The 24,167-nt window shown below is 35.6% G+C and overlaps 2 protein-coding genes and 1 pseudogene across 2 annotated transcripts; 2 read left to right on the top strand and 1 right to left on the bottom strand.

Moving 5' to 3' along the window:
• Positions 1-5,463: 5,463 nt before the first annotated feature.
• LOC110577419 (olfactory receptor 10C1) lies at positions 5,464-6,405 on the bottom strand. Its single transcript, XM_021686746.1, has one exon. The coding sequence runs from the start codon at positions 6,403-6,405 to the stop codon at positions 5,464-5,466; it is 942 nt and encodes a 313-aa protein (XP_021542421.1).
• Positions 6,406-15,673: 9,268 nt separating this feature from the next.
• LOC110577420 lies at positions 15,674-21,748 on the top strand (annotated as a pseudogene).
• A 972-nt stretch (positions 21,749-22,720) lies between these two features.
• LOC110577472 (olfactory receptor 6C4-like) lies at positions 22,721-23,662 on the top strand. Its single transcript, XM_021686803.2, has one exon. It carries the CDS (start codon positions 22,721-22,723, stop codon positions 23,660-23,662), a length of 942 nt encoding a protein of 313 aa, XP_021542478.2.
• Positions 23,663-24,167: the final 505 nt, after the last annotated feature.

The following is a 24,167-nucleotide window of genomic DNA, read 5'->3' as shown; positions in this document are numbered from 1 at the left end:
GTGATAGGATGTAGTTAACAATATAGTTCTGTTGCTGATATATACAAGGCAATTGTGTTTCCATTTTTTAGTTCTTCTTTGATTTCTTCCATCAGAGTTTTGTACTTTTCCTCACATAGATCTTACACATATTTTGTTAGATTGGTACCTACGCTGTTTGGTTTTTTCAAGTACTCTCTATTTCATTCCTGTCAAACTCTGCCTTTAAATATTCCTACTGTGAACCTCCAAATTACACTATTAATTGGACGAGAAATGGTTCTCAACTTTATGTTCACACAATCCCCCAAACTCCAGCAGATAAGAACAAAACCTATCTTCAACATTTTGTCATTTGAGGCTTCACTCAGCTGCACAGGTGTTCCCTCTCAGCAAGCATCCAAATGAAAAACTATGGTCCAGTTTCACCTTTTAAGAGGTACGCTGTTTCCTACAAATGATTCTCTCCAAGGCACCCTAAATATAATTTGGTGTACTTGCAACTCCTCGCTTCCCATGTAATGTGAGAAGTAGAAGAAAAATCTCATGAATGTGACAGTTTTACAAGTGCAACAGTTCCAATTGCCTCATATTCCCCTCTGCCTTCCTTCTATATAGGGAGGTGGCTGGGGTGACTTTCTACCTTTTTAATAAAACCAATTATTATTGGCTCATTTATAGTCTTCTTTAGAATTTAAAGTTCCTCTTGCCTTCAGCTTTGTCCTCATCTGAAATTGCTAAACAAATGGAAAAAACTCCACTCCATGTCAATCACATATTTAAAACAATAGGTTCCAGTGAATATAATATGAACTTTATTACATGATTTTAAGTATGCTTTAATATCTTAAAAACATAGGATAATAATTATAATATCAGGTTTTATCATTTTGGAGATCTGTAAAGTTACTGGCTAAAGATTTTTGGTACTTAAAAATCAGTTTTGGCGGGGCACCTGTGTGGCTCAGTCAGTTAAGTGTCTGCCTTTGGCTCAGGTCATAATCCCGAGGTCCTGGGTTTGAGCCCCACATAGGGCTCCCCGCTCAGTGGGGAGTCTGCTTCTCCCTCTTCCTCTACCCTTCCCCCTGCTCATGTTCTCTCTGTCTTTCTATCTCTCTCTCAAATAAATAAATAAAATCTTAAAAAAAAATCCATTTTGGCTATGGAAGTGACATCAAGTTGTCTTAACATGGAGGAGCTAAGAGCTGGGCCAGTCTCAGAGAAGTAGGCATGTACTGGAAAACATCGAATTCGTGTCCATAACTTTTTCTTACTTAAATGCAGGATCTACACACATCCTTTTACTTCCATTCATTTTACAATAGGGTAATTTGTGAGGTTGCTTTTTGAAATCTCCTCATTTTTTTAAACCAACAGTCAGTATTGATTTATCTTTTGTGGCATGTGTGGAAAATATTCTATAAACTTTCGACTTGGGGATAAACTGCTTTGAGTTCAAGAAATAAAATGCTACACAAGTTTGGTAAAGAGATTTCTTTCATCTTTTTTCCTGAAAATTCAGTGTCATTCTGAAATTCCGGGGAACTGGAGGTTGAGAAACATCACTTCTGTGCAAACATGGATGGATTTCTTAATAGTTTGGGAATAGATAGCAACAGTAAAGCCTCTCTAAGTGGTTTGGCAGGGCAGTGAGGATTTGAAAATGAGAGCAACACAATATAAGAGATCAGACACCCTGTGGTGACTGGCAGCTGTTGGACTGGTGTTGGGGCGGGGAGTGCGTATGTGAGGTATATGTTATGTGTCTTAGACACAACGAAGAGAAAGCTTTGAAGGGGGCGTGGCTCTGTTACCGAGTGCCTGTAAAGCCTTCAGTCATTCTCCTCTTCTGAACTTTCTCTCACCTGAGGTTACCACAGTATCCCATGTACAACCACAAATACTTCTCAACAGGAGAGAACACATGTTCATGTTGTTCAGACACAGGAGATAAATATATTTGTTCAGCTTCTACTTGCAGTGATGTTTAGTTTATGAGTTGAAAATATCCAGCTGAATCCTTTCCAGTTGTAATTCTATTGATAAACATCCAGGTTCTGATCATCATTATTCTAAAACTTCAGACCTGGGTGATAATTTGATTACGATGATAAACCTGAGCAAAACAATATATTGTGTATTCAATACAAAGGAAGACAGGAAAAAGGCAGGGGTTGGGGAAGACAACCACAATTTAAAAATAAGATAAGTAGGAAACAACTTACATAACAGTGTCATATTTTTATCATCACCTCAGCAAATACACACACACGCGCGTGCATGCACATTATATAATCCTTTTCCCAAAATAGTGAACGTAAGGTAACTGAGAGGACCAGTGACTCATGATATGGGTATCAGTTTTATTACATCCTGCAATGTGAAGTGAATTCTTGGTAATCAAATTTAGCTGCTTCACTTTCTGTCCCCTTGAAGTATTTTGTTCTTGGCCTTTCTTAAACATCAATGATAAGAATATTGGAGATTTACTACTAGAGAACAGTATGATTAAATAATCAAAATAACTATTAAGACATGAAAACATCATTTCTCAGTACACGAAAGCTGAAACGTATGTATTTATGTCCATAGGACTTAACTTACTTCACAATGCTATTTTAATTAATTGATTTACTTGAGTATGAGAAGTCAGGGCAAGTGGAACACTAAACTATGCCTGGAAGTAGACTCACAAATACAATAAAATCTTTTGCAGAAAAATCAATTTCTGGGTACAAAAGAATGTCTCAAAACAATTTACAAAACAGTGACTTTTATAAAAGCTTATCAATTATTAATAAAGTTAATAGCAACTATTATTGCATGGCTACTCAGTGTCAGGACATGAGCTAGGTGATTTTTAATAACATTTTACTCACTATCACCACACACCATAAACGCTACCAAAAAGAAAATAGTTTGTTCTTCTGTTATTGCATTATGATAAACATATTAAAAGGTGTAGTGTATTTGAACAGAATTCCATAGACAAAATCTCAGTCTCATTTATGTTTATTACAAAGGGGATGTTTTGCATTGGAAGATACATGAAGGAGTTCCTCAAGTCCTTCTAGTCCATGAGCCTGCATATCCAAAACAACAGTAGTGGTAGGATACAAAAGGGGCCTGAAACTATTGTTCAGCCCACTAAAAAGATGGATTTTCTTCTTATTTTTAAGATAATTAGGATATTTAAACCTAAATGCAAAAGAAGGGGTGTCACATTACCCTGTATAAAATATTATAAAATATTTTAATGGTGGATGCTCTGATGAGCAAATACTTAAATAATAGCTTATTGTATGTTTTGTTTTCACTCATGGCACTAAATGGATACAAATAGAAAAAGAAATAGTAAAAATGACTAATTATATTCAGTTTAAGTAATGAATCGTGGGAAATTTTTGTTGGATAATTTTGGAAAATAGTCACACTTAAACACAACTATGTAAGTATGTTCTTGGGACGTGTATCTATAGTCTTTCATCTGTTGATTAATTTAAAATGTTAAATTTATATTTGTGAAGGCTATTCTGAAGAAGAGACCAATTTTAGAGTTCTAAAAAAACTAAATCAATTGTTGAAGTGGATGTTAACCTATGATAAGAAGGGATTGATGTGACAAGAGTTATATTTTTCTCTTGTCTGTGTGATATATAGCTCTAGTACTGGTCTTCGAGAAGCTACCATTCTCCAAACAGAGTCAGAAAATGAAAGAAAAACAATTATTGAAATATTCTTATTTTATATTCATACCAATTCATACATATATTTTACCTCTTTTAACTATCACAAGTATCTCAAATACTTCTGTAGAATAAACTTGTAACTTTCACTGACAGTGTCACCTCTTACATCCCTTCAACTTTGCCATTTTAAGATCCAATGCCAGACACATTCCAGATGCCACAAATCTAGATCACTGTTTCTCAGGGCATTTCCAGAAGTCTGCTACAGTTAAGAGTGAAATAATAGTGTCAGAGTGATCACTCCTTAGGATCAACCCTCAATCAATGATTTATGATAATAAGTGTATATGTGTATAGACCTATGTAGCAATACATTTTAGGATTGTGTTTTACATTATTTTCCCCATAAGAATAAATTTTAGTGGCCTTTTATGGTGCCTGACGTATTAACAGACAATTTAGTGGCTTTCTTCCCTTCCTGTGTCATTTTCCCACTTCTGAGTCCCTTCCAAATAAATTACTTGCACTGGTATTAAGATTTGACTCTGGGGTAACTACGTTAAGATAAAAATCAAAAGTTAACCCTAATTTCTACAAAATATCACTGAACATTTAAATTTTTTGGTCGCCTCACTTCTCCAAAGTTGCCATAAGAAACCAGTATTTGTTTAAAAGTTATTTAGTTTAATCTGTTATGGAAGTCTTGTTCTTCATTATTTGGGGATCAAAAATATAATAGTTTTACATCTAAAACTAATGATGTAATGTATGGTGATTAACATAACAATAAAAAAATTTTTTAAAATATCATAGTTAATTACCTAGAATAAATGGGCAGTCTTTGAAGGAAATTCTATTCAAACCCATACATTTAAAAAAGGTTTACAATGGGAGTAACAAGAGTGAATGTCACATAAGGAGAAATTTCTCTAAAACTTCATTCATATGAAAAACCAAATACTAAGTGAATAAGAGCAAAGGAAGAATCTAGTTTTGGATAAAGAATCAGGATCCCATCAGATTTACAAGTTAGACACTTTAAACACCTAGGTAGCTTAAATACTTAGAGTTGTGTTATAGTGTATATCACTCACCAGTATTTATTAACAGTTGATTGTTTAAGATGCATGATTATTAAGTATAGAGAGCTAAGTGATTAAGGAAGCATACGCCACTTAAGAACTTAAATTCTAATTGCATGTATTTGACACCAAAAGTGTACTGATTACTTCCTATTCACGTTTAACTTTTTCCCACAAGAATATTTCATGTTCCTCAGTAAAATGGTGTAAGGGATACGAACCTTAATCTTAGTACCAATGGAGAAGGAAAAAATAAATAGTGTCCAGGACACAAGAAATGCTTGGTAATTTACTGATTGAATGAAAGATAAATAATTTAAAGATCCTACAGCATAGTTGTCTTTTGCTTAAACGCTTTGAAAAATGTACAATATTGGGGCACCTGGGTGGCTCAGTCGTTAAGCATCTGCCTTCGGCTCAGGTCATGATCCCAGGGTCCTGGGATCGAGCCCCACATCGGGCTCCCTGCTCAGTGGGGAGGCCTGCTTCTCCCTCTCACACTCCCCCTGCTTGTATTCTCTCTCTCACTGTGTCTTTCTGTCAAATAAATAAATAAAATCTTAAAAAAAAAAGAAAAAGAAAAATGTACAATATTCGCAAGTGTTTCCCAGTTGGATGCAACAAATACTTTAAGGACAATGTATATTGGTAGAAGGATCATAAAACATCAGGTAACTTTTCTATTTGTGTAAGTTTCATCTACTATGGCCGGTTTAGGCCATTTGTTTAAGAGGATTCCTCTGTGTTACCCTTTGAAAGGCTTCCTTTACTTCCTTGTTCTGCAAGGTATAGATAACAGGATTCAGAGCAGGTGTGACCACTGTGTACATGAGTGCAGTTTCTTTGTCTGTTTCTGGAGTGTGTGCAGTCTTTGGTTGAAGATAAGTGAACAAGGCAGTGCCATAGAACAGAGAAACAACCAGGATATGAGATGAACAGGTGGAGAAAGCTTTGCGTCTGCCAGTTGCTGAGGGGATTCTCACGATGGTTACAAGAATTCGCAGGTAGGAGCACAGGATGAGCAAATAGGGAGTCATAATGAAGAGCACGGAGACAGCGAACATCACAGTCTCAATGTGGGAGGTATCAACACAAGCCAGTTTCACTACAAGCATGATGTCACAAAAAAAGTGATGAATCTTTCCTGTTCCACAGAAGGGCAGACTGAAGATGCAGGTGATCTGGGTTGACTCCACCACCACCCCAGTTGTCCAAGATGCTGCAGCCAATTTCAAACACACGCAAGGACCCATCAGGAGAGTATAATGCAGTGGGTAACAACTAGCTACAAAGAGGTCATAAGCCATGGCTGCTGGCAGGCAGCATTCTGTCAGTCCCAAGATGGCAAATATGTACATCTGAGCTGCACAGCCACCCACACTTAGGGTGTTGGTCGCCACCAGCAGGTGCACTAGCATCCGAGGCACCACACTGGTAATGTAGCACATCTCCAGAAAAGAGAGGTTAACCAGGAAGAAATACATGGGAGTGTGCAGGGAAGGGATGACCCAGATCAGGGAGATGATGATGAGGTTTCCTCCCACAGTAAACAAGTAAATGACTAAGAACACAACAAAGAGCACAGGCTGTAACTCTGCTAGAGAGGAAAAAGCTACAAATGTGAATGTGGTACAGACGGACTGATTTCCACTCATTGTTGGCGCAGAGCCAGACATCTGTGGCGACAACAGAGAGGACAGATGATACTGAAGGAATCCAGTCACTTAGCATGGTTGTGTATCAAACCTTAGCGAAGGAGCTTTCCTAGGATCTGTGGTCTTACATGAGAACCTAGTCATTTGGGTTCCTTTTGTTAAATCTTTCTAAATAAACGCCCAGTTAAAATGGATGCAGTATTTCTTCCTGATTTTGAGTTCTAGATCTTATGGTATATTCACAGAAATTTAAAGAAAACAAAGGCTTTAAGTTACAGAATCTTTTTTGTTTTGTTTTGTTTTTATCTTACTGATATTCTAACCTTATACACGGGGTTTTAGGTAAGTATTATAAAAAGGTATTCTAATTGTAAAGAAGTTACATAAAACTGAAGTGCAAGGAGTAAAATATAATCATGCTATATTCAGGTTCTAAATTCCATGCTTTTCTTAAAGCCACAGTTAAGGATTTGGAAGGGAGTATATTTCCAGCCATTTATCTATTTAATTTCATACGTATTTTTACTCATTTAGATTTGAAAAGAATAAGCCAATGATTAGGCCGCTAAAATCCATGGAAACCAAAACTAATGGAATCTCCTCTCCACAACTTCAGGATAATTTTACAGGAAATTATGAATAGGAGAACATACCTATTCACAAGGTGAATTTTCTTTTCCTTGTTGGGCTTCTAGACCTTCTACAATTCCAAATTGGTCATGGAATAGGCAGTATTTTTATTCTGACTAAAGACTATAGGGATTGCATTTACTGCACAGGTTAATTAGATTTCTCTCAAGAGGGATTTCTTCAGAAATACAACAATGCACATTCGATGTAAATTTGATTTTCATTTTTTTAAAGATTTTATTTATTTTTTTTTTCTTTTTAAAAAAATTTTTTATTGTTATGTTAATCCCCATACAGTACATCAAAAGATTTTATTTATTTATTTGAGAGAAAGAGAGAGAGAGAGCAAGCTGGGGGAGAGGCAGAGGGAGAGAGAAGCAGGCTCCCTGCTGAGCGTGGAGCCCAATGCGGGGCTTCATCGGGGACCCCGAGATCGAGACCTGAGTCAAAGGCAGACACTTATCCGACTGAGACACCCATGTGCCCCTGGTTTTCATTTTTTGAACACATTTTCCAGAGATTACATCACTTATGTCTCAATGTGTAAAAAAAGAAGTTTCTAGTGGATTTCCATCATGAAATTGAAATAATTATTGGATTTATGAATATTTACTGTAGTAATCTTTAACTCCTCAAATGGACAGTGACTGTCCAGATCTCTGTGATATCATAGACACAGTGCAGGGCTCCAAAGAAGGCTCTATAAACACCACAGATGGTTTTCACTTTATTTATTATTGGTGTTTAAATTAACAACATAAATAAATAGGCCTGATCAAGGAATTCCAAAATTTTAATGCAACTAATTAAAACAATTTGTCAAAACTGTGAAAAATGTGTTTTTTGCAATGTACTCAGGAAGTGTAAAAACTCTTTCATTCTCAAGGATCCTCATTCTTCAAACCTAACACATTTTCTTCTTATTTTGTTTTTCCAGTTTTATGGAGATATAATTGACAAATAAAATTGCATATATTTAAGTATACAATATGACAATTACATATGAATATACATTATGAAATACTTACCACAATTAGGATAATGAAAACATACATTACCACACATTGTTATCATTTTGTGTGTGATGAGAATGCTTAGGATATGCTGTTAGCAAAGTTCAAGTATACAATACAGTATTATTAACTATAGTCATCATGCTATACATTAGACCCCCAGAACTTATTCATCTTATAACTGAAAGCTTGTACCCTTTGACCAACATTTCTTCATTTCTCCCATTCATTCTACTCTCTGTTTCTATGAGTTCAATTTTTTTAGAGTCCACATAACTGAGATCATATAGTATTTGTCCTTCCATTTCTGGCTTATTTCACTTAGCATAATGCCCTCCATGTCCATCCATCTTGTCATAAATGTCAGGATTTCCTTCTTTTTTATGGCTGAATAATATCCCTCTTTGACATTGGTCTTAGCAATAATTTTTTGGATATGACACTGAAAGCACAGGCAAGAAAAGCAAAAATAAACAAGTCGGACTACATGAGATAAAAAAGTTTCTGCACAGCAAAGCAAAGACAGCTAAGAGCATGAACCAGACTGAGTTATTTATGAGTAAATAGAAATTAAGAAATGAAAGAAACCAATGGGAGCAACAAGTTGCGGAAGTTTGGTCATGAAAACTAGGAGAAAGACAGGGTGATACCTGGAGAAGAACAGAGGGCAGGATAAGATTATTTATTATTGTTATTCATTGTGTTTTTAAGATGGAAAATCATGAGCCTCTTTAATATGTGGTATAAAGGAACCATCTGAAATAAAACTCTTCCTCCCTCATTTGGGAAATAAAGTGGTATAAACTTTATTTTAATTTTTTTATTCTTATGCTAATCACCATACATTACATCATTAGTTTTTGATGTAGTGTTCCATGATTCATTGTTTGCGTATAACACCCAGTGCTCCATTCAATATGTGCCCTCTTTAATACCCATCACCAGGCTAACCCATCCCCCCACACCCCTCCCCTCTAGAACCCAGTTTGTTTCTCAGAGTCCATAGTATATCATGGTTCATCTCCCCCTCCGATTCCCCCCCTTCATTTTTCCCTTCCTGCTATCTTCTTCATTTCTTCTTCTTCTTCTTCTTTTTTTTTTTTAACATATAATGTATTATTTGTTTCAGAGGTACAGGTCTGTGATTCAACAGTCTTATACAATTCACAGCGCTCACCATAGCACATACCCTCCCCAATGTCTATCACCCAGCCACCCCATCCCTCCCACCCCCCACCACTCCAGCAACCCTCAGTTTGTTTCCTGAGATTAAGAATTCCTCGTATCAGTGAGGTCATATGATACATGTCTTTCTCTGATTGACTTATTTCGCTCAGCATGATACCCTCCAGTTCCATCCACGTCGTTGCAAATGGCAAGATTTCATTCCTTTTGATGGCCTCTGCTCTCTCTTCTGTATAAATTGTGGTGAAATAGATGGTAGAAATTGTGTAAATAAACATTGTGAGGTTGGGAAAAAAGGAAATGAAAGACCTATGAAAGAGTGTCTCCACTCATTCTGGTTATTCCCTTCATCTTCAAAGAACTATTTGACTAAAATAAAAAAATACTAAAAATCAAATGGTGCTGAGAATGTGAAAAATTGGGATTCTCATAAATTTATAACCATTGCAGAATGGTTTGATAGTTCCTTATAAGTTTAAACATACTATGACCCTTTCACCCAGAAATTCCACTCTTAGATGTTTACCCAAGAAGAAAGAAAATAAATATAAAATATACAATATGCAAAAAGAAATCTACATGAATGTTTATAAAAAGTCATCATACTCAGAAACAAGCCCAATGCTCATTAACAAGCGAATAAACAGATTTTGGTTTACTCATATAATACCACTAAAGATAGAATGAACAACTGACTCACTCACCCTCGTGATGAACATTTAGTTGAGTGAAAGCATACAGACTCAAAATCCCATTCACTATGTGATCCAATTTACTGGAACTTTTAGAGTACCAAACAAAAATCTATGATGATAGAAATCAGAAACTGGTTGCCTTAGGGGGAGGGAAACTGACTATAAAAGCCATGAGGAAACTCTGGAAGAATTTAGTATTTTCTTTTGTGTGTGTGTGTGTGTGTGTGTGTACTTATATAAGATTATCAAAAAATAATTGAACTGAAAATCTGAGTTGTGTATATTATATTCTTTGTTAATTATCTATATCTATCAGACACAGATACATTTGTAGGCATACCTTGGAGATATTGCGGGGCTTGGTTCCAGGCCACCATAAGAAAGTGAATGTTGCAATAACATAAGTCAAATAAATTTTGGTTTGACAGTGCCTATAAAAGTTATGTTTATACTATATTGTAGTCTATTAAGTGTGCAAAAACATTATGCCTAGAAAAATAATGTATGTACCTTAATTAAAAAATACTTTATTGCTAAAATATACTAACCATCATCCAAGCTTTCAGCAAGTAGTAATCACTGATCACAGATCACCATAATGTAATAATAATGAAAAAAGTTTGAAATATTTTGAGAATTACCAAAATGTGACACAGAGACATAAAGGAGCAAATGCTGTTGGAAAAATGACACTGACAGACTCGCTCAATGCAGGGTTGCCACAAACCTTCAATTTGTAAAAAAAAAAAAAAAAAAAAAGTGCAGGGGCACCTGGGTGGTGTAGTTGGTTAAGTGCCTTACTCTTGATTTTGGTTCAGGTCATGATCTCAGGTTTGTGGGACTGAGCCCCGCATCAGGCTCCACGCTGGGTGTGAAGCCTGCTTAAGATTATCTCTCTCCCTCTCCCCACTCCCCACTCACTCTCTCTCAAAAAAATAAATAAATAAAAATAATGCAGTATCTGCAAAGTGCAATAAAGCAAAGCAAAATGATCAAGGTATGCCCATATATCCATATCTCCATGGAGAGACATATAATGAAAAGCCAAAGTGTCTAGAATTATACATATACTATTTTCTGCAAATAGTATCAATTTTTCCTTCGCTCTAACCTTTTTATCTTTTGGTGTTTTTTTAACTTAACCTTACTGCATCACACAGAAAAATATTCCAAGATTTCATGTCAAGTCTTATGATTCCCTTAGCTTTTTTTTTTAAGTAGATACACTTTATTAAATTAAATTAAGAAAGCTGCCTTTTGTAGTAACCACCCTCCAAAATAGCCCCCAATAATCCCCGTCTCCTGCTGTTCAGGTCCTTGTGTAGTTCCTTCCTACATTGCAGAAACAACGGGCAATGGGTGATCTACAAGTTTGCAATAAAAAAGGGATGGATATGTTAATTAGTTTGAACGTGGCGATTATTTCACAACCTATATGTATATCAAATCATCAAATTGTATGCCTTAAAAATATACAATTCTTAATTGTCAAATACACATCAATAATAAAAGCTCTTGTTAAAAAAAATACAAAGATTAAATTAAAAAGAAGATATTGGGTCTTGCATCTTGCTCTTTAGAATCACTGTTCTTGGAGAGGCCAGCTGATATGTCATGAAAACTCAGAGCAGCCCTATGGAAAGATTTACATGGCAAGTTGCCAACAGTCGCAACCAACTAAATAGCAATGCATGTTAGCCATCGAGAAGCCGATCAGCTATCCCCAACCCAATCTCAGATGGCTGCAGTCTTAGCCGAAATCTTTTTTTCCAGCTTTACTAAGATATAACTGACACATAACATTGTGCAAGTTTAAGGTGTACAATGTGATGATTTGATACACGTATAGTTTGTGAAATGATTACTACAGGAGAGTTAGTTAACACCTCCATCGCCACACATAATCACCTTCTTTGTGTGCATGTGATGAGAACATTTAAGATTTACTTTTTCAGCAACTTTCGAGTATATAATACAATATTGTTGACTATAGTCACCATTAGCTCTCCAGAACCTATTCCACCTCATAACTGGAAGTTTATACCCTTTTACCAACATCTTCCCTCCCCACCCCACCCTCCCTCTGCCCCTGGCAACCACCATTCTACTCGATTTCCATGAGCTTAGCTTTTTTAGATCTCACGTACAAGTGAGAGCATATCTTGAGTGCAACCTAATTAATGGCTTTGAGCCAAAACTTCCCAGATAAACTGAATTCCGAAACCACGGAAATTGTGAGGTAATCAATGTTTATTACTGTTCTAAGTATTGAGGTAATTTGCGACACAGCGATAGATAATAGCAATAGATGATTATAATCAATAGATTGTTTGCTGAGAGTTTTTATAAAGAATGACTGAAATACAATCAAACTCTTTGTGTGCACTTAATGAAAAGATATCATGATTTCCTACGTTTAATCTCTTAAAATGGTAAATTACATTGACTGGTTTTCTAATGTCAAATTGGATCATTTTATGTTATCATTTTTATGCATTACTGAATTATTTTTCCTAATAGCTAATTTTGGATCTTTACGTTGATGTTTAAGAATAAAATTTGTAATATTCCTTCCTAGTACAGAATTTATTGGAATTAGATCTCAAAAGTGATTCAGCTTGATAAAATAATTTTGTAATACTAACATCTCTTCCATTATTTACACACAAAGACAGTTTGTGAAAAATTTGATTACGTGTGTGTATTTGTTTTTAATTGTTTGGTAGAAATTTCTGGTGAAGACATCTGGCTCTATATTTTGGGGGGATTTCTTTTGACTACTGATTCATTCTTTAAAAAATTATCTAATTCAATTATCTTTTTCTTCTTGAGTCAGCCTTAGAAAGTTTTATTTTTTTCCTCAGGGTTTTAAAATTTTATTCATCATATTGTTATCTTCATTTGATGCTTATTCTTTTTTTATTGGAATACCTGAAGGGAGATACCTTTTATTTACTTTTTATTTTTGTTATTTATTATTCATTGTCTTTTTTAGAATATTATTCACTTTATTTTCTGAGTATATCTTGGTAGAGTATTGCCAAATTTTAATTCTTTTCAAAGAATCACTGTTGGCTCCACTAATACTCTCTTCTATACATGTATTTTGTTTCGTTAATCTCTGATGTTTTCTTTGTTATTTCCTCCCATTTTCATTGGGTTTAATTTGCCATTTTTTTTAAATTCTAGGGATGAATAGTTGTCATTATTTTTTGATGTTATTAAAAATTATGAATTGCACTTTAATTAGAAATTTTATGAATTCCATATTATTTTTTGACAAATCAATATGGCAGGAAGAATAATGGCTCCCCAAAGATGTCCATGCCCTAATCCCCAAAACCTGTGAATATGCTACCTTATATGGAAAAAAGGCATTTTGTAGGTGTAAAAATGCTAAAGACTTTAAGATGGGAGATTATTCTGAGCAATCTGAGTTGGCTCAATCTAATCACATGAATCCTTAGAAATGATTCTTGGAATGCGACTCTTGATCTCAGGTTCATGAGTTCAAACCCTACATTGGGAGGAGTTTACTTAAAAAAAAAATGTGTGTCAACTATCCTCAAATTAAAAAAAGTAAAAGAAAAGGATCTATCCCTCAATATAAAGCACACAAATAGTATTTTACACACCTTTAATGTTTACGTACCTTTCACATTTACACACTATATTCGGATGAGTTTAATTTATGTTCATCATCCTCTAAGAGCTTGATATCCTCTGGATTGACTCACACGTTAAACTCTGAAACTGAAATCTATGGACCAAAACCTAGACAAATGTAAGGTCATATTTTATCTTTATTCAAGAGCTGCTAGACACCCTCTTTTACTGACATGTGTTCATTCTTTACTCTTTCAAAATGAAATTTCATCAAGTGAGAATTGCTATGTAATCTTTTTGAAATGGGATCTGTGTCTATTTTAATATTCAAACCTGCTACTTAGCACAGTGCCTGTCACTTCATAGATGAACCAAAAAAAATCTATCAGAAAAGAATCTTTGATTTGTTTTCAGGCAAATCCAAAAATACAACTGGAAAATTTTTGGCTAAGATAGTTATGATGAACTACCCACAAGATGGCAGTAATATATAGTCAGGGACTGCATTACACATGACATTAGGAATTGGTAAGGAGCTAGACTACTGTAGAGTGGCATTTGGACAATTATACAGTGAGCTTACACTGTATTTTATCTGAATTTTGTATGTGTATGCGGGTTGAGAAAGTGATACTCATTTAGGAACAGATAATTTAGAAAAAACTCCATTGAAGTTCACCATATGTTTGGACAAGCTGATTTTTACAGTTTTTCTTGTTGCTTATAAAACTTTCATTTAATTTTTTTTAAAAAACAAGGGGCACCTGGGTGGCTCAGTGAGTTAATCGACTGACTCTTGATTTCAGCTCAGCTCATGATGTCAGGGTCATGAGATTGAGCTTCATGTCAGGCTCTGCACTCAGCATGGAGCCTCCTTGAGATTCTCTCTCTCTCTCTCTCTCCCTCTGCCCGTACCCCCACTCTCCCTCTCTCCCTCTGTCTCAAATAAATAAATAAATAATTTAATGAATAAATAAATAATATTTTAAAAAAATAAAACAAAAGCCTGATGTATGAATTTAGTAATGCACCATTTTCCACTGATTTTCTTGCCCAGTTTATAACTATATCCTTTATATGATGCATAGTTATTTATTTGGTACAAGTATGAAGTAAGATATATCAAACACAAGACAAATATATGATTTCACTCATATGTGGAATTTAAGAAACAAAACAGAGGAACATAGGGGAAGGGAAGGAAAAGTAAAATAAGACAAAATCAGAGAGGGAGACAAATCATAAGAGACTTAAGAGATTTTTTTTTTTAAAGATTATTTATTTATTTGACAGAGAGAGCACAGCAAAGGGAGAGGGAGAAGCAGGCTCCTCGCTGAACAGGGAGCCCGACACAGGGCTTGATCCCAGGACCCTGGCATCATGACCTGAGTCGAAGGCAGACACTTAATGACTGAGCCCCCCAGGTGCCCCTAAAATCTTTTAAAAAATGCCCTTGCAACAACCCAACAGGTAGATCCTATTATACATTTATTTTTCATAAAAGATGAATTAGGATTAGAAAATTTAAGTATCTTGACAGGGCAAAGAGTTATTGAGAGGTAGCCACGAGAATTCAAATTCAGATCCTTCTGCATTTGAAATTCAATATGTTAACTTCTTAAAAATCTCTAGGACATTTTCAGCCTGATAAAGCACCACTTATACATGGGAACTTTGTCTTTAAGGCCATAAATGCCTTAAATCAACTAAGAAGACAAAATGAAATTGAGTCAAATGTAATTTTGGAAAATTTCATATTTTCACCCTCATAAAGATATATTGGCTTTGAATATGCAATTTTTTATACACTTGTTTATAGATTGGGCTTTTATTTTTTTTTAATTTACAGGCTTATGTTTTTAATAATTATCAGGGTATTTGATTTCTCTTCAGCATATTCCATACAATATATATGATCACTGTTGTGAATTGAACTGTGTCCTCCCAGAGATAAGTCAAACTCTTAATAGCGGATATGTGTGAATGTGACTTTATTTGGAAATAGGGCATTTACACATGTAATCAGTGTAAGATAAGGTTATGCTAGATTGGGGTGGGCCGTAAATCCAACGACTAGGGTCATTATTTAAGGAGAGATTCAGAGACACAAAGATACACAGATCCACAGGACCGACAGCCATGTCAAGATGGAGGCAGAAGCTGGAGAGACGCAGCTGCAAGCCAGGAGTACCAAGGATTGTTGGCCAGCACCAGAAACAAGAAGAAAAGCATGCAGCAGACTTTTCCTCAGAGCTACCAGACTTCTGGCCTCCTGAACTGTGAAAGAATAAATTCCTGTTGTTTTAAGCCACCGGTTTGGGGTAATTTTTTATGGCAGCCCTAGGACACCAATACGGTCACCACAGCTTTTATAGCGATTAGGTGATTCTTCATGAGCTGTGTGGTGGATGGATAGGAAAATGGCCATGTCCTTTGCAATGTTACTCTGCAGCTCCACTCAGCAGGAAAATGTCTGTTTCTCATCCTTTGAATTTAGCCTAGTCCTGTGACTTGCTTTTGCAAAGAGATGCGACAGAGGAATGTTGTGACAGTTCAGAGTGTAACAATCAAGAAGCCAGGCATGCATCCTCTCTCTCTCTGTTGCACCCACACAATTCACATGAGAACAAGCCAAGGCTAGTCTGCTGGAAGAGACACCTATTGAAGCTGAGCTGATTCATCCCTACTGAAGCCATTCTAGATGAGAGCACAGCCAGTTGGTTCCCCAGGATGTGGGAGAACCCAGTCCATATCAACAGAACTGCCTAGCTGAGCCACAGACTTATGAACAATAATACCTGCTTGTTGTTTTAAGACCCTAAATTTTGGGGAGCTTTGTTATGTAGAAATGGCAAAGTGATAAAAGATGCATGACTAATTCATAATTCCTGGTTAAGGATCACATTTGTCAGATCTATCTTGACTCTAACTAAATTGTTCCCACAGTAAAGCATGGTGCAGAGAAGCTGTAAATGTTAACCATGTACTGTAACAGAGCCTACTTGACTTTCTTGTTACCCACTTGATTTATTGAAATCTCCCTGTTTTCATCTGTCTGTCTCTCTGAATATTAACTTCATCCCCAAGCTTCCAGTATTGTTTTCCATCTTTTCTTGGACTCTTTGCATGGATTTCCACTTACCTTCTGGATCATATCACTACTTTGATCTCAGCAGGAACTCTATTGCAGTTAGAAAATATTCCTAACCACCCCATTAGCCCCCAGATACCACTATTCTCAGTATAGTCCCAATAAATTACCTTTTAGAAAATAAAACATGCATTTACTCACTGGGATTTATGACAAAAAAGTGATTAAGAACAGCTATTAAAAAAAGAATAGCTATAAATAGCATTTGTTATATGCTATATTTTAAAACTACAGAAAAAATGGTAATGCCATGATGTTGAGTATTTGTGGAAAATATGCAAAGGAAACAAAATATCTGAATATCTTTATGCTTATAATGTTTAATTGGATAAATTAGAGTGGCAGTTGGTAAAAATAGGCCCTTTATTCCTTTGTCTTTTGAAATAACACCCACACAGTTGCAAAGCTAATAAATCCTTTCCCAGTAAACTTATCTACTATGTGAGAGCGTAAGGTGGGTTGCAAGGCAAGGATTAAAAGGGGTATGAGAAAATTTTAGGGTTGGATGGGTCTATTTATTTTCTTAATTGTGGTGAAGTTTTCATAGTTTCATGACATACCTCAAAACAATCAAACTATATATTTTAAACATGTAAAATTCATTATAAATCAATTATACATCAGTAAAACAGAATATCTAATTTAGACATCTAATTTGGCTTAAATAAATCCTCAACAAATATTTACTCAGCAAAGGTATCATGCCGTGGGTCCCTCTTGTAGGGAATACATTTATATATATATATATATAAACACCCTGAGGTATCATAAAGAAACTGGTAGTTGCCAGAAACTTCCACAGGCATACAGAGAAGCTAGTACATAAAGTCCTTCACTTAGTGGAGCTTACAGTTTAGTGAGGATGCTAGACAATAAACACATAGCAAATAAGGAAATAACAAAATTTAAGAGTGTTGTGAACAACAAAAAAAATCTACTATATATAAAATATCAAGCCAGTTAAGGTGTTAGACAGTGATTGAGTAGTGGCTATCTTGGATAGTATGATCAGGGAAGCTTCCCCTGAGGCACACCCAATTCTGAGATCTCAGTGATATGAGGGAGCTAGTCATGTGATGTTTGGAGAAAGAACATCACAGAAAGATGGAACAGCCATTGCAAAGGCTTTGAGTTGACCATGGGTGTGGGTGACAAAAGAATAGCAAGATATCCATTCACATAAACCAAAATGAGTAAGAAAAAAATAGTGATAGATAAATTCTAAGAGCAATGGAACAGCAAGGAAGGCTTGGCAGGGGATTCTAATCTGTTTATATGCTCTTTGTTTCTTCTTTTTACCTGCTAATTTGACCAATCTTTGTTGAAACAGAAAGTCAGGCATTCCTGAGTATTTTGAAGCAGACAAATTCTGATGAGTCAGGGACCATTTCCCAATGGGTCCTAAACCTTTATATGCTCTGATTTAGCCACAGAAGGAGCTCATTTGAAACTAAGGCAGAACTGACTCACCTGTTTGAGGTAGGCGAGGGTTGGTGATGGCTGCACTGAACTAGAGATGTGTAGTCTCTTTATTGATTTGTCTGTTACCTTTCATATTTGCTTGTTGACACAACTGTGTACATATTCTTTTTAAATAAGATTTTGACTGTTCTAAGTAAATATAGGTAAAAATTCAAAATATGACAGTTCAGCATATATACGTATTTTCAGGCAGAAAATGTTACACCATATTCACAGAATAGAGCTTAAAGAAAATCAAATCACACTTTCTTCTATTTTTCCACGATGCCCATTCCTACTTGTCATGGATTCAATGTTCTTAACTTTCCTCTTAAATGCTTCTTAAACTAGCAAAGAGGTCCACCACAGAAGGAGGCAGAGGCTATATATGAAAGTTATATACAATTCACTGTAGAGATTATTTTACTTTAGGAGAAGGTATTCATAACTGAAGTTACCCAGAGAAGGTTGGGAAAATTCTTCCACATCCTTTTAACTACAAATAAACCTTTTTTTTTTTTTAAGAAAAAAAAGCAGTGTCTTAGCAGTAAATCTTTTGAGTAAATATATTTTTGCCAAATAAACCTTTTTTTGGGTCAAGTAGTTATTATTTGATCATATATACATATGATTATGTATATATCACATATGGTATATATATTATTTTTCTGGGAATAGCACTAATCTTTTATTATAAAGAGATTTTTTATTATATATATTTATTATATATATATATAAAGGATAGTATCCTTTATTATAAAGGATTATCATATTTTGCTGAAAGAAATTTGGTTGATATAAATTTTTCTTCTTATATAAAAATTCTCATTTTGTTCATCTTTAATTTAGTAGGTGATAATGTCACTTACTAATATATAAATGTTGTTTATGTTCTTATTTTTGGACACTTGTTTATTTATTCAGTAAAGTGTTTCTATTATGTGGGAATCAATTACAAAGTCTTCATTTTATCAAAAAAATGATTGTTTAAACAATGGAAATTTCAGGATATTAATGTTCTTTAGTGAATACAATAGCCTGAGTACTTTCTAAGTTACAATTTTCAGTCTTAGTTAATAGCTAGGATCTCAAACTGGAAGATTAACATCAATATCTCCAAATTATTTGACACTAGCTATTTTCATGTAGAAACAGAATATCATTACCAATTGTCCAATCCCCAAGATTTATTTCAACTAATTGTGGCAATATTACAATTTAATGAGCTATTTTGTCAGAGTGGAAGAGGTGTGCCCTAATATTTTTCTGCATATAAAATGTTGTAAAGCTCATTATTGGTGCATAATTTTTAATTTCCTACATTTCTTTATTTGTATTCATTATAAAGTAGCCAAGATAATACATTCAGACATATATAGCCATTATTTCAACTAATACTTAAATTTACATTCTTGATACATTAATCTAATTATCATTAACAAAACAGAATTTTTAATAACACTGATAAGTGCCTAGCATATTATGCTTTTTATGTATGTTAATATAAAGGTATTTAACAAAAGAGACAATTATCTACAAAAGCACAAATTGATTGAAGTTATGTTAGGAACCCTGAAATTTTCCAGATATAATTCTAGACAATCAGCCTTCCTAAGCTGGCAAAACTGCTCTTTTGTTGTATTAGATACTTCTGGAGTTTTCACCTTGATAAGAATATATAATGTGTGACTATTATTAATTTATTACTTCTGGAGTTTTCACCTTGATAAGAATACATGATGTGTGACTATTACTAACTTATTACATAGTGTAATATGAAAATATGTCAACATATGTAGTAAAACAGTTGTTAAAATGAAACGAATTTATAATTTTTTGAGTAGAGAAAGGCATTCTTAGTAATATTTCTTTGAGTCTGATGATGAAAAATATTAAAAGAAAATTCTGAAGAGCTGTATGCATAAGCTTAGTTGGAACTTTTATTTGCATAAAAACCATAGCATTTAATAAAATAGGGCTATGAATCTAAAAAAGTCAAAAATATTTTACATTAAAATTTTTACCAAATCTGTACAATTTTCAGGTCTCTGTATAAAAGATATAGAGAAATAAGACCTTATTTTTGTGGGTAATTTATTTATGTTAATGTTGGACAGATAAAGTGTACGTACGTGATGTAACTGGAAAAAAATTTGACTTTATGACCAAGTGTTATGCTGTGATAAATTTTAATAAAGAAGAGGAAAAACAATTATGGTTGATTGCGATTATTAGATACAATTGTATGAAGATCTGACCTTGAGCTGACATTTAAGGAACTGTAATTTTGTAATTGTAACTGTAATTCTTGCATACAGCAAGAAAGCACAATCAGTGAGATTATTTTGATTTAACGTTTCGCCAAGTACTGACTAATGCATATATCTGTGTTAAATAGTGATAGCATTTATTGAGCCCTTGCCATGACCAAAGAACTGTAAGTAATATGAATTCCTAAGACTTTATTAAGAATTAAGGGAAAGGGACTCCTGGGTGGTTGAGTTGGTTAAGTGTTTCCCTTCGGCTCTGGTGGTGATCCCAGGGTCCTGGGATAGAGTCCTGCCTGGGGCGCCCTGCTCAGCGGAGAGTCTGCTTCTCCCTCTCCCCCTGCTTGTACTCTCTTTCTCTCACTTGCTCACTCTCTCTGTCTCTCAAATAAATAAATAACATCTTCAAAAAAAAAAAAAAAAGAATTAAGGGGAAAATCATCAGGCTTGGGGCCAGGGCTGTGCTGCTGCAAGGAGGGAGCTGGTTGTGGGGAGGCGCCGGGGCCAGCCATTGCCACCTCACTAGGTGAGTGCATCCCTCTCACAGAGCAGGGCACCAGCGGGCTGCCTGCACAAGGGGTCAGTGCGGCATCACCCCGTCCAAGACCCTGCTGGTGTTTCCCAGCCTTATCTTCCAGGGCGCAGCTGGTATTTTATGCTGTGTGGCAGCCTGTGTCTTTATCACTTATGATGACTATGGCCACGTCTTTGCAGATGAGTATACTCTCATCCCTGCTGTAGTGATCATAGCGGTAGGAGCCCTGCTTTTCATTGTTGGCCTAATTGGCTGCTGTGCCACAATCCGAGAAAGCCGCCGTGGACTTGCCACGAATGTCATCATCCTACTCTTGGTTGTTGTCACAGAAGCTCTTGCAGTGGTTTTGGGATACGTTTACAGAGCAAAGGTGGAGAGTGAGGTGGCAGCATGCAGAAAGTGTATAAGGCCGACCATGGAACCCACCCTGATGCTGCAAGCCAGGCTATGATCACGTACAGAGTCAGCTGCACTATTGTGGAATTCACAACTAGTCAACTAGACTGGGAAAATACAGACTGGTTCAAAGAGACCAAAAACCAGAGTGTCCCTCTTAGCTGCTGCAGAGAGACCACCAGCAGCTGTAATGGCAGTCCGGCCCACCCCTCTGACCTCTACGCTGAGGAATATGAGGCTCTAGTTGTGAAGAAGCTACAAGAAGTCATGATACATATTATCTGGGCAGCACCGCATTTGCAGCTACTCAGCTGCTGGGCATGTTGTGTGCATGCATCATGTTGTGCAGAAGGAGTAGAGAACCTGCTTATGAGCTCCTCATCACCAGCAGAACCTATGCGTAGTAGAAAACACAAGCCTGAGCTTTTTAGTCTTGTTCGGATGTGGAAGGTGAACTGAGCAGGTCTACTGTGTTGGCGGCCTGAGTTCATTTAGTTAAAGCACACAGGTGTTGGACAAAGCAACTTGGCTCTTCAGTGTGCCCACCTACTTCCCTACCCACCTAGGACTTTCTTTTCCTCTATTCTAGCTGACTCTCCGTGTCCCTAAGTTTTTAAGTATAGCAGTATATGTTCTAATTTCAGAACCATTTGCAGGTCCCATAGTGTGGGAGAGTCCAAGGGAGCCTAAGCTGCTTCTGCTACCATCATGGAGTAATGGGGCTGCTGCCAGAGTATCACTGGGCCCTTTCAGTCTTCATGATGGAGAACTCTGGGCCAAAGGTTTTGGGGGGGAGTTGGGGGAAGCTGTGGTTAAAGTTAACACCAAATGGTGCCCTTTTAAAAAACATATACTGTAGTCTAATAAGATAGCAACGGCATAAAATTGTTAAGAAAGATTTTAGAATAAAAAAAAGAATTAAGGGAAATAGCAATCTAAGCTCAGAGCTCAGTAGATGCACAGAATTATTATTCAAAATGAGAAAATTGAAATAAGAAAAAATATAAAACAGCCAAAAGAAGAAAACAACCAAGTTTAATTTTATTCCTATGGTTCATACCTTGATTTATATTTGCTCTGTTGGCTAATAAACTGAGAGTTAAAAGGCTGATTTAAGAAATCTGTTTAATCAAATAAAATCTACTCTCTAAATTTGTTTTAGATTTGTCTGTATACATATGACAGCATCTAATAACTTAGAGGAAAATCCAAATAGAAAGATTAAGAAGGAAAACATAAATGAATGAAAAAAATGGTGAGAGTAATTGAAAATGTTCCTGAGAAGCAAAACCTTTGTTAATTATAAAGTAAAAATCAGAAAATGTGTTAATCACGCCATTTCATTATTATCTTCTATCTGAATTTGTCTGAAGTTAATGATGGGAAACCAGACATCAGTGATAGAATTCATTCTTCTTGGACTGACAAATGATGCTGAACTTCCAGCTGTGCTTTTCCTTTTTCTGCTGCTAACTTATGTCTTAAGCATCATGGGAAACTTGACCATCATCACTCTGACCCTGCTGGATTATCGCCTCCAGACTCCTATGTATCTCTTCCTTCGGAATTTTTCTGTTTTGGAAATATCTTTTACCTCTGTCTTTGTTCCCCAAATGCTAGTCAATATTGGAACTGGAGATCAGACTATTTCCTTTGCTGGTTGTTCCACTCAGTACTTTTTTGCCATCCTTCCGGGAGCAACTGAATTTTATCTTTTAGCTGCCGTGTCCTATGATCGCTACGTTGCCATTTGTAAACCCCTGTGTTATACAACCTTAATGAGCAGAAGACTCTGCATTCAACTCGTCCTGTGTTCCTGGTTCTCCGGTTTCTTGGTTGTCATTGTGCCACATATAATGACTCTCCAGCTGCCTTTCTGCGCGTCCAACGTCATCAGTCATTATTGCTGTGACTATACTGTACTGTTGCGTCTGTCCTGTTCAGACACACATTTCATAGAAATGATGGAATTTATCTCTGTTGGAATCACCTTCATCTTCACCTTGCTGTTAGTGATTCTTTCCTACATGTACATTATCAGGACAATTCTGAGAATCCCCTCTGTTCAACAAAGAAAAAAAGCTTTTTCTACATGTTTCTCTCACATGATTGTGGTCTCACTTTCTTATGGAAGTTGTATCTTTATGTACATAAATCCTTCTGTTAAGGATGCAGAAACTTTTCATAAGGGAGTGGCTGCCTTAAATACCTCAGTTGCCCCTCTGTTGAACCCTTTCATCTATACCCTAAGGAACAAGCAAGTGAAAATAGCCTTCAAAGATATGGTTAGCAAGATAACAATGTTTTCAAGAAGGTGAAACTAACTGAGGTTCATAATAATAATAAATAACAAATAAATGTTTAGAAGACTGTAGATGTACATTATTATAACATTAAAGTGTTTGTTATTATATATCATCAATATTCCTAACTGAACACCACAGCGGGAAAACTACTTATTTAATGAAGCCTATTTTGCCATCACTTTATTTCTTAAAATTTTACGGGCCTGTGAGTGTGTATATATGTGTGTTCTGTCCTCTGACACTTTTGTGCTACTTTTCCTTATTTGTACCTCACTTTTAAGGAAAAGATTTGGGGAAAGGCAAAATTGAGAATATGACTTCTAATAGTTTGTTTTTTACAACAGAGCTTTTTTAAATCCACTGCCGTATGGTGTTCAATCTCTGTATTTGGTAACTGAATAATCAAATATACACCCAGAGGAAATCTACTTTATTTTGTTAATAATAGCTTAAATAATATATTAGTGAATAATATAAAGTTGGTTATTTTCACGCTATATTATTCAGATTTAAATTT

The sequence above is a fragment of the Neomonachus schauinslandi genome, chromosome 5 (genome assembly GCF_002201575.2).
Source record: "Neomonachus schauinslandi chromosome 5, ASM220157v2, whole genome shotgun sequence".
In the NCBI taxonomy this organism is placed as follows: Eukaryota; Metazoa; Chordata; class Mammalia; order Carnivora; family Phocidae; genus Neomonachus; species Neomonachus schauinslandi.
This window is presented reverse-complemented; position numbering and strand designations above follow the sequence as displayed.

Bases quoted from the DNA above. Each gene is read 5' to 3' on its own strand.
- LOC110577419 (XM_021686746.1), bottom strand. From the start codon at position 6,405: ATGAGTGGAAATCAGTCCGTCTGTACCACATTCACATTTGTAGCTTTT.
- LOC110577472 (XM_021686803.2), top strand. From the start codon at position 22,721: ATGATGGGAAACCAGACATCAGTGATAGAATTCATTCTTCTTGGACTG.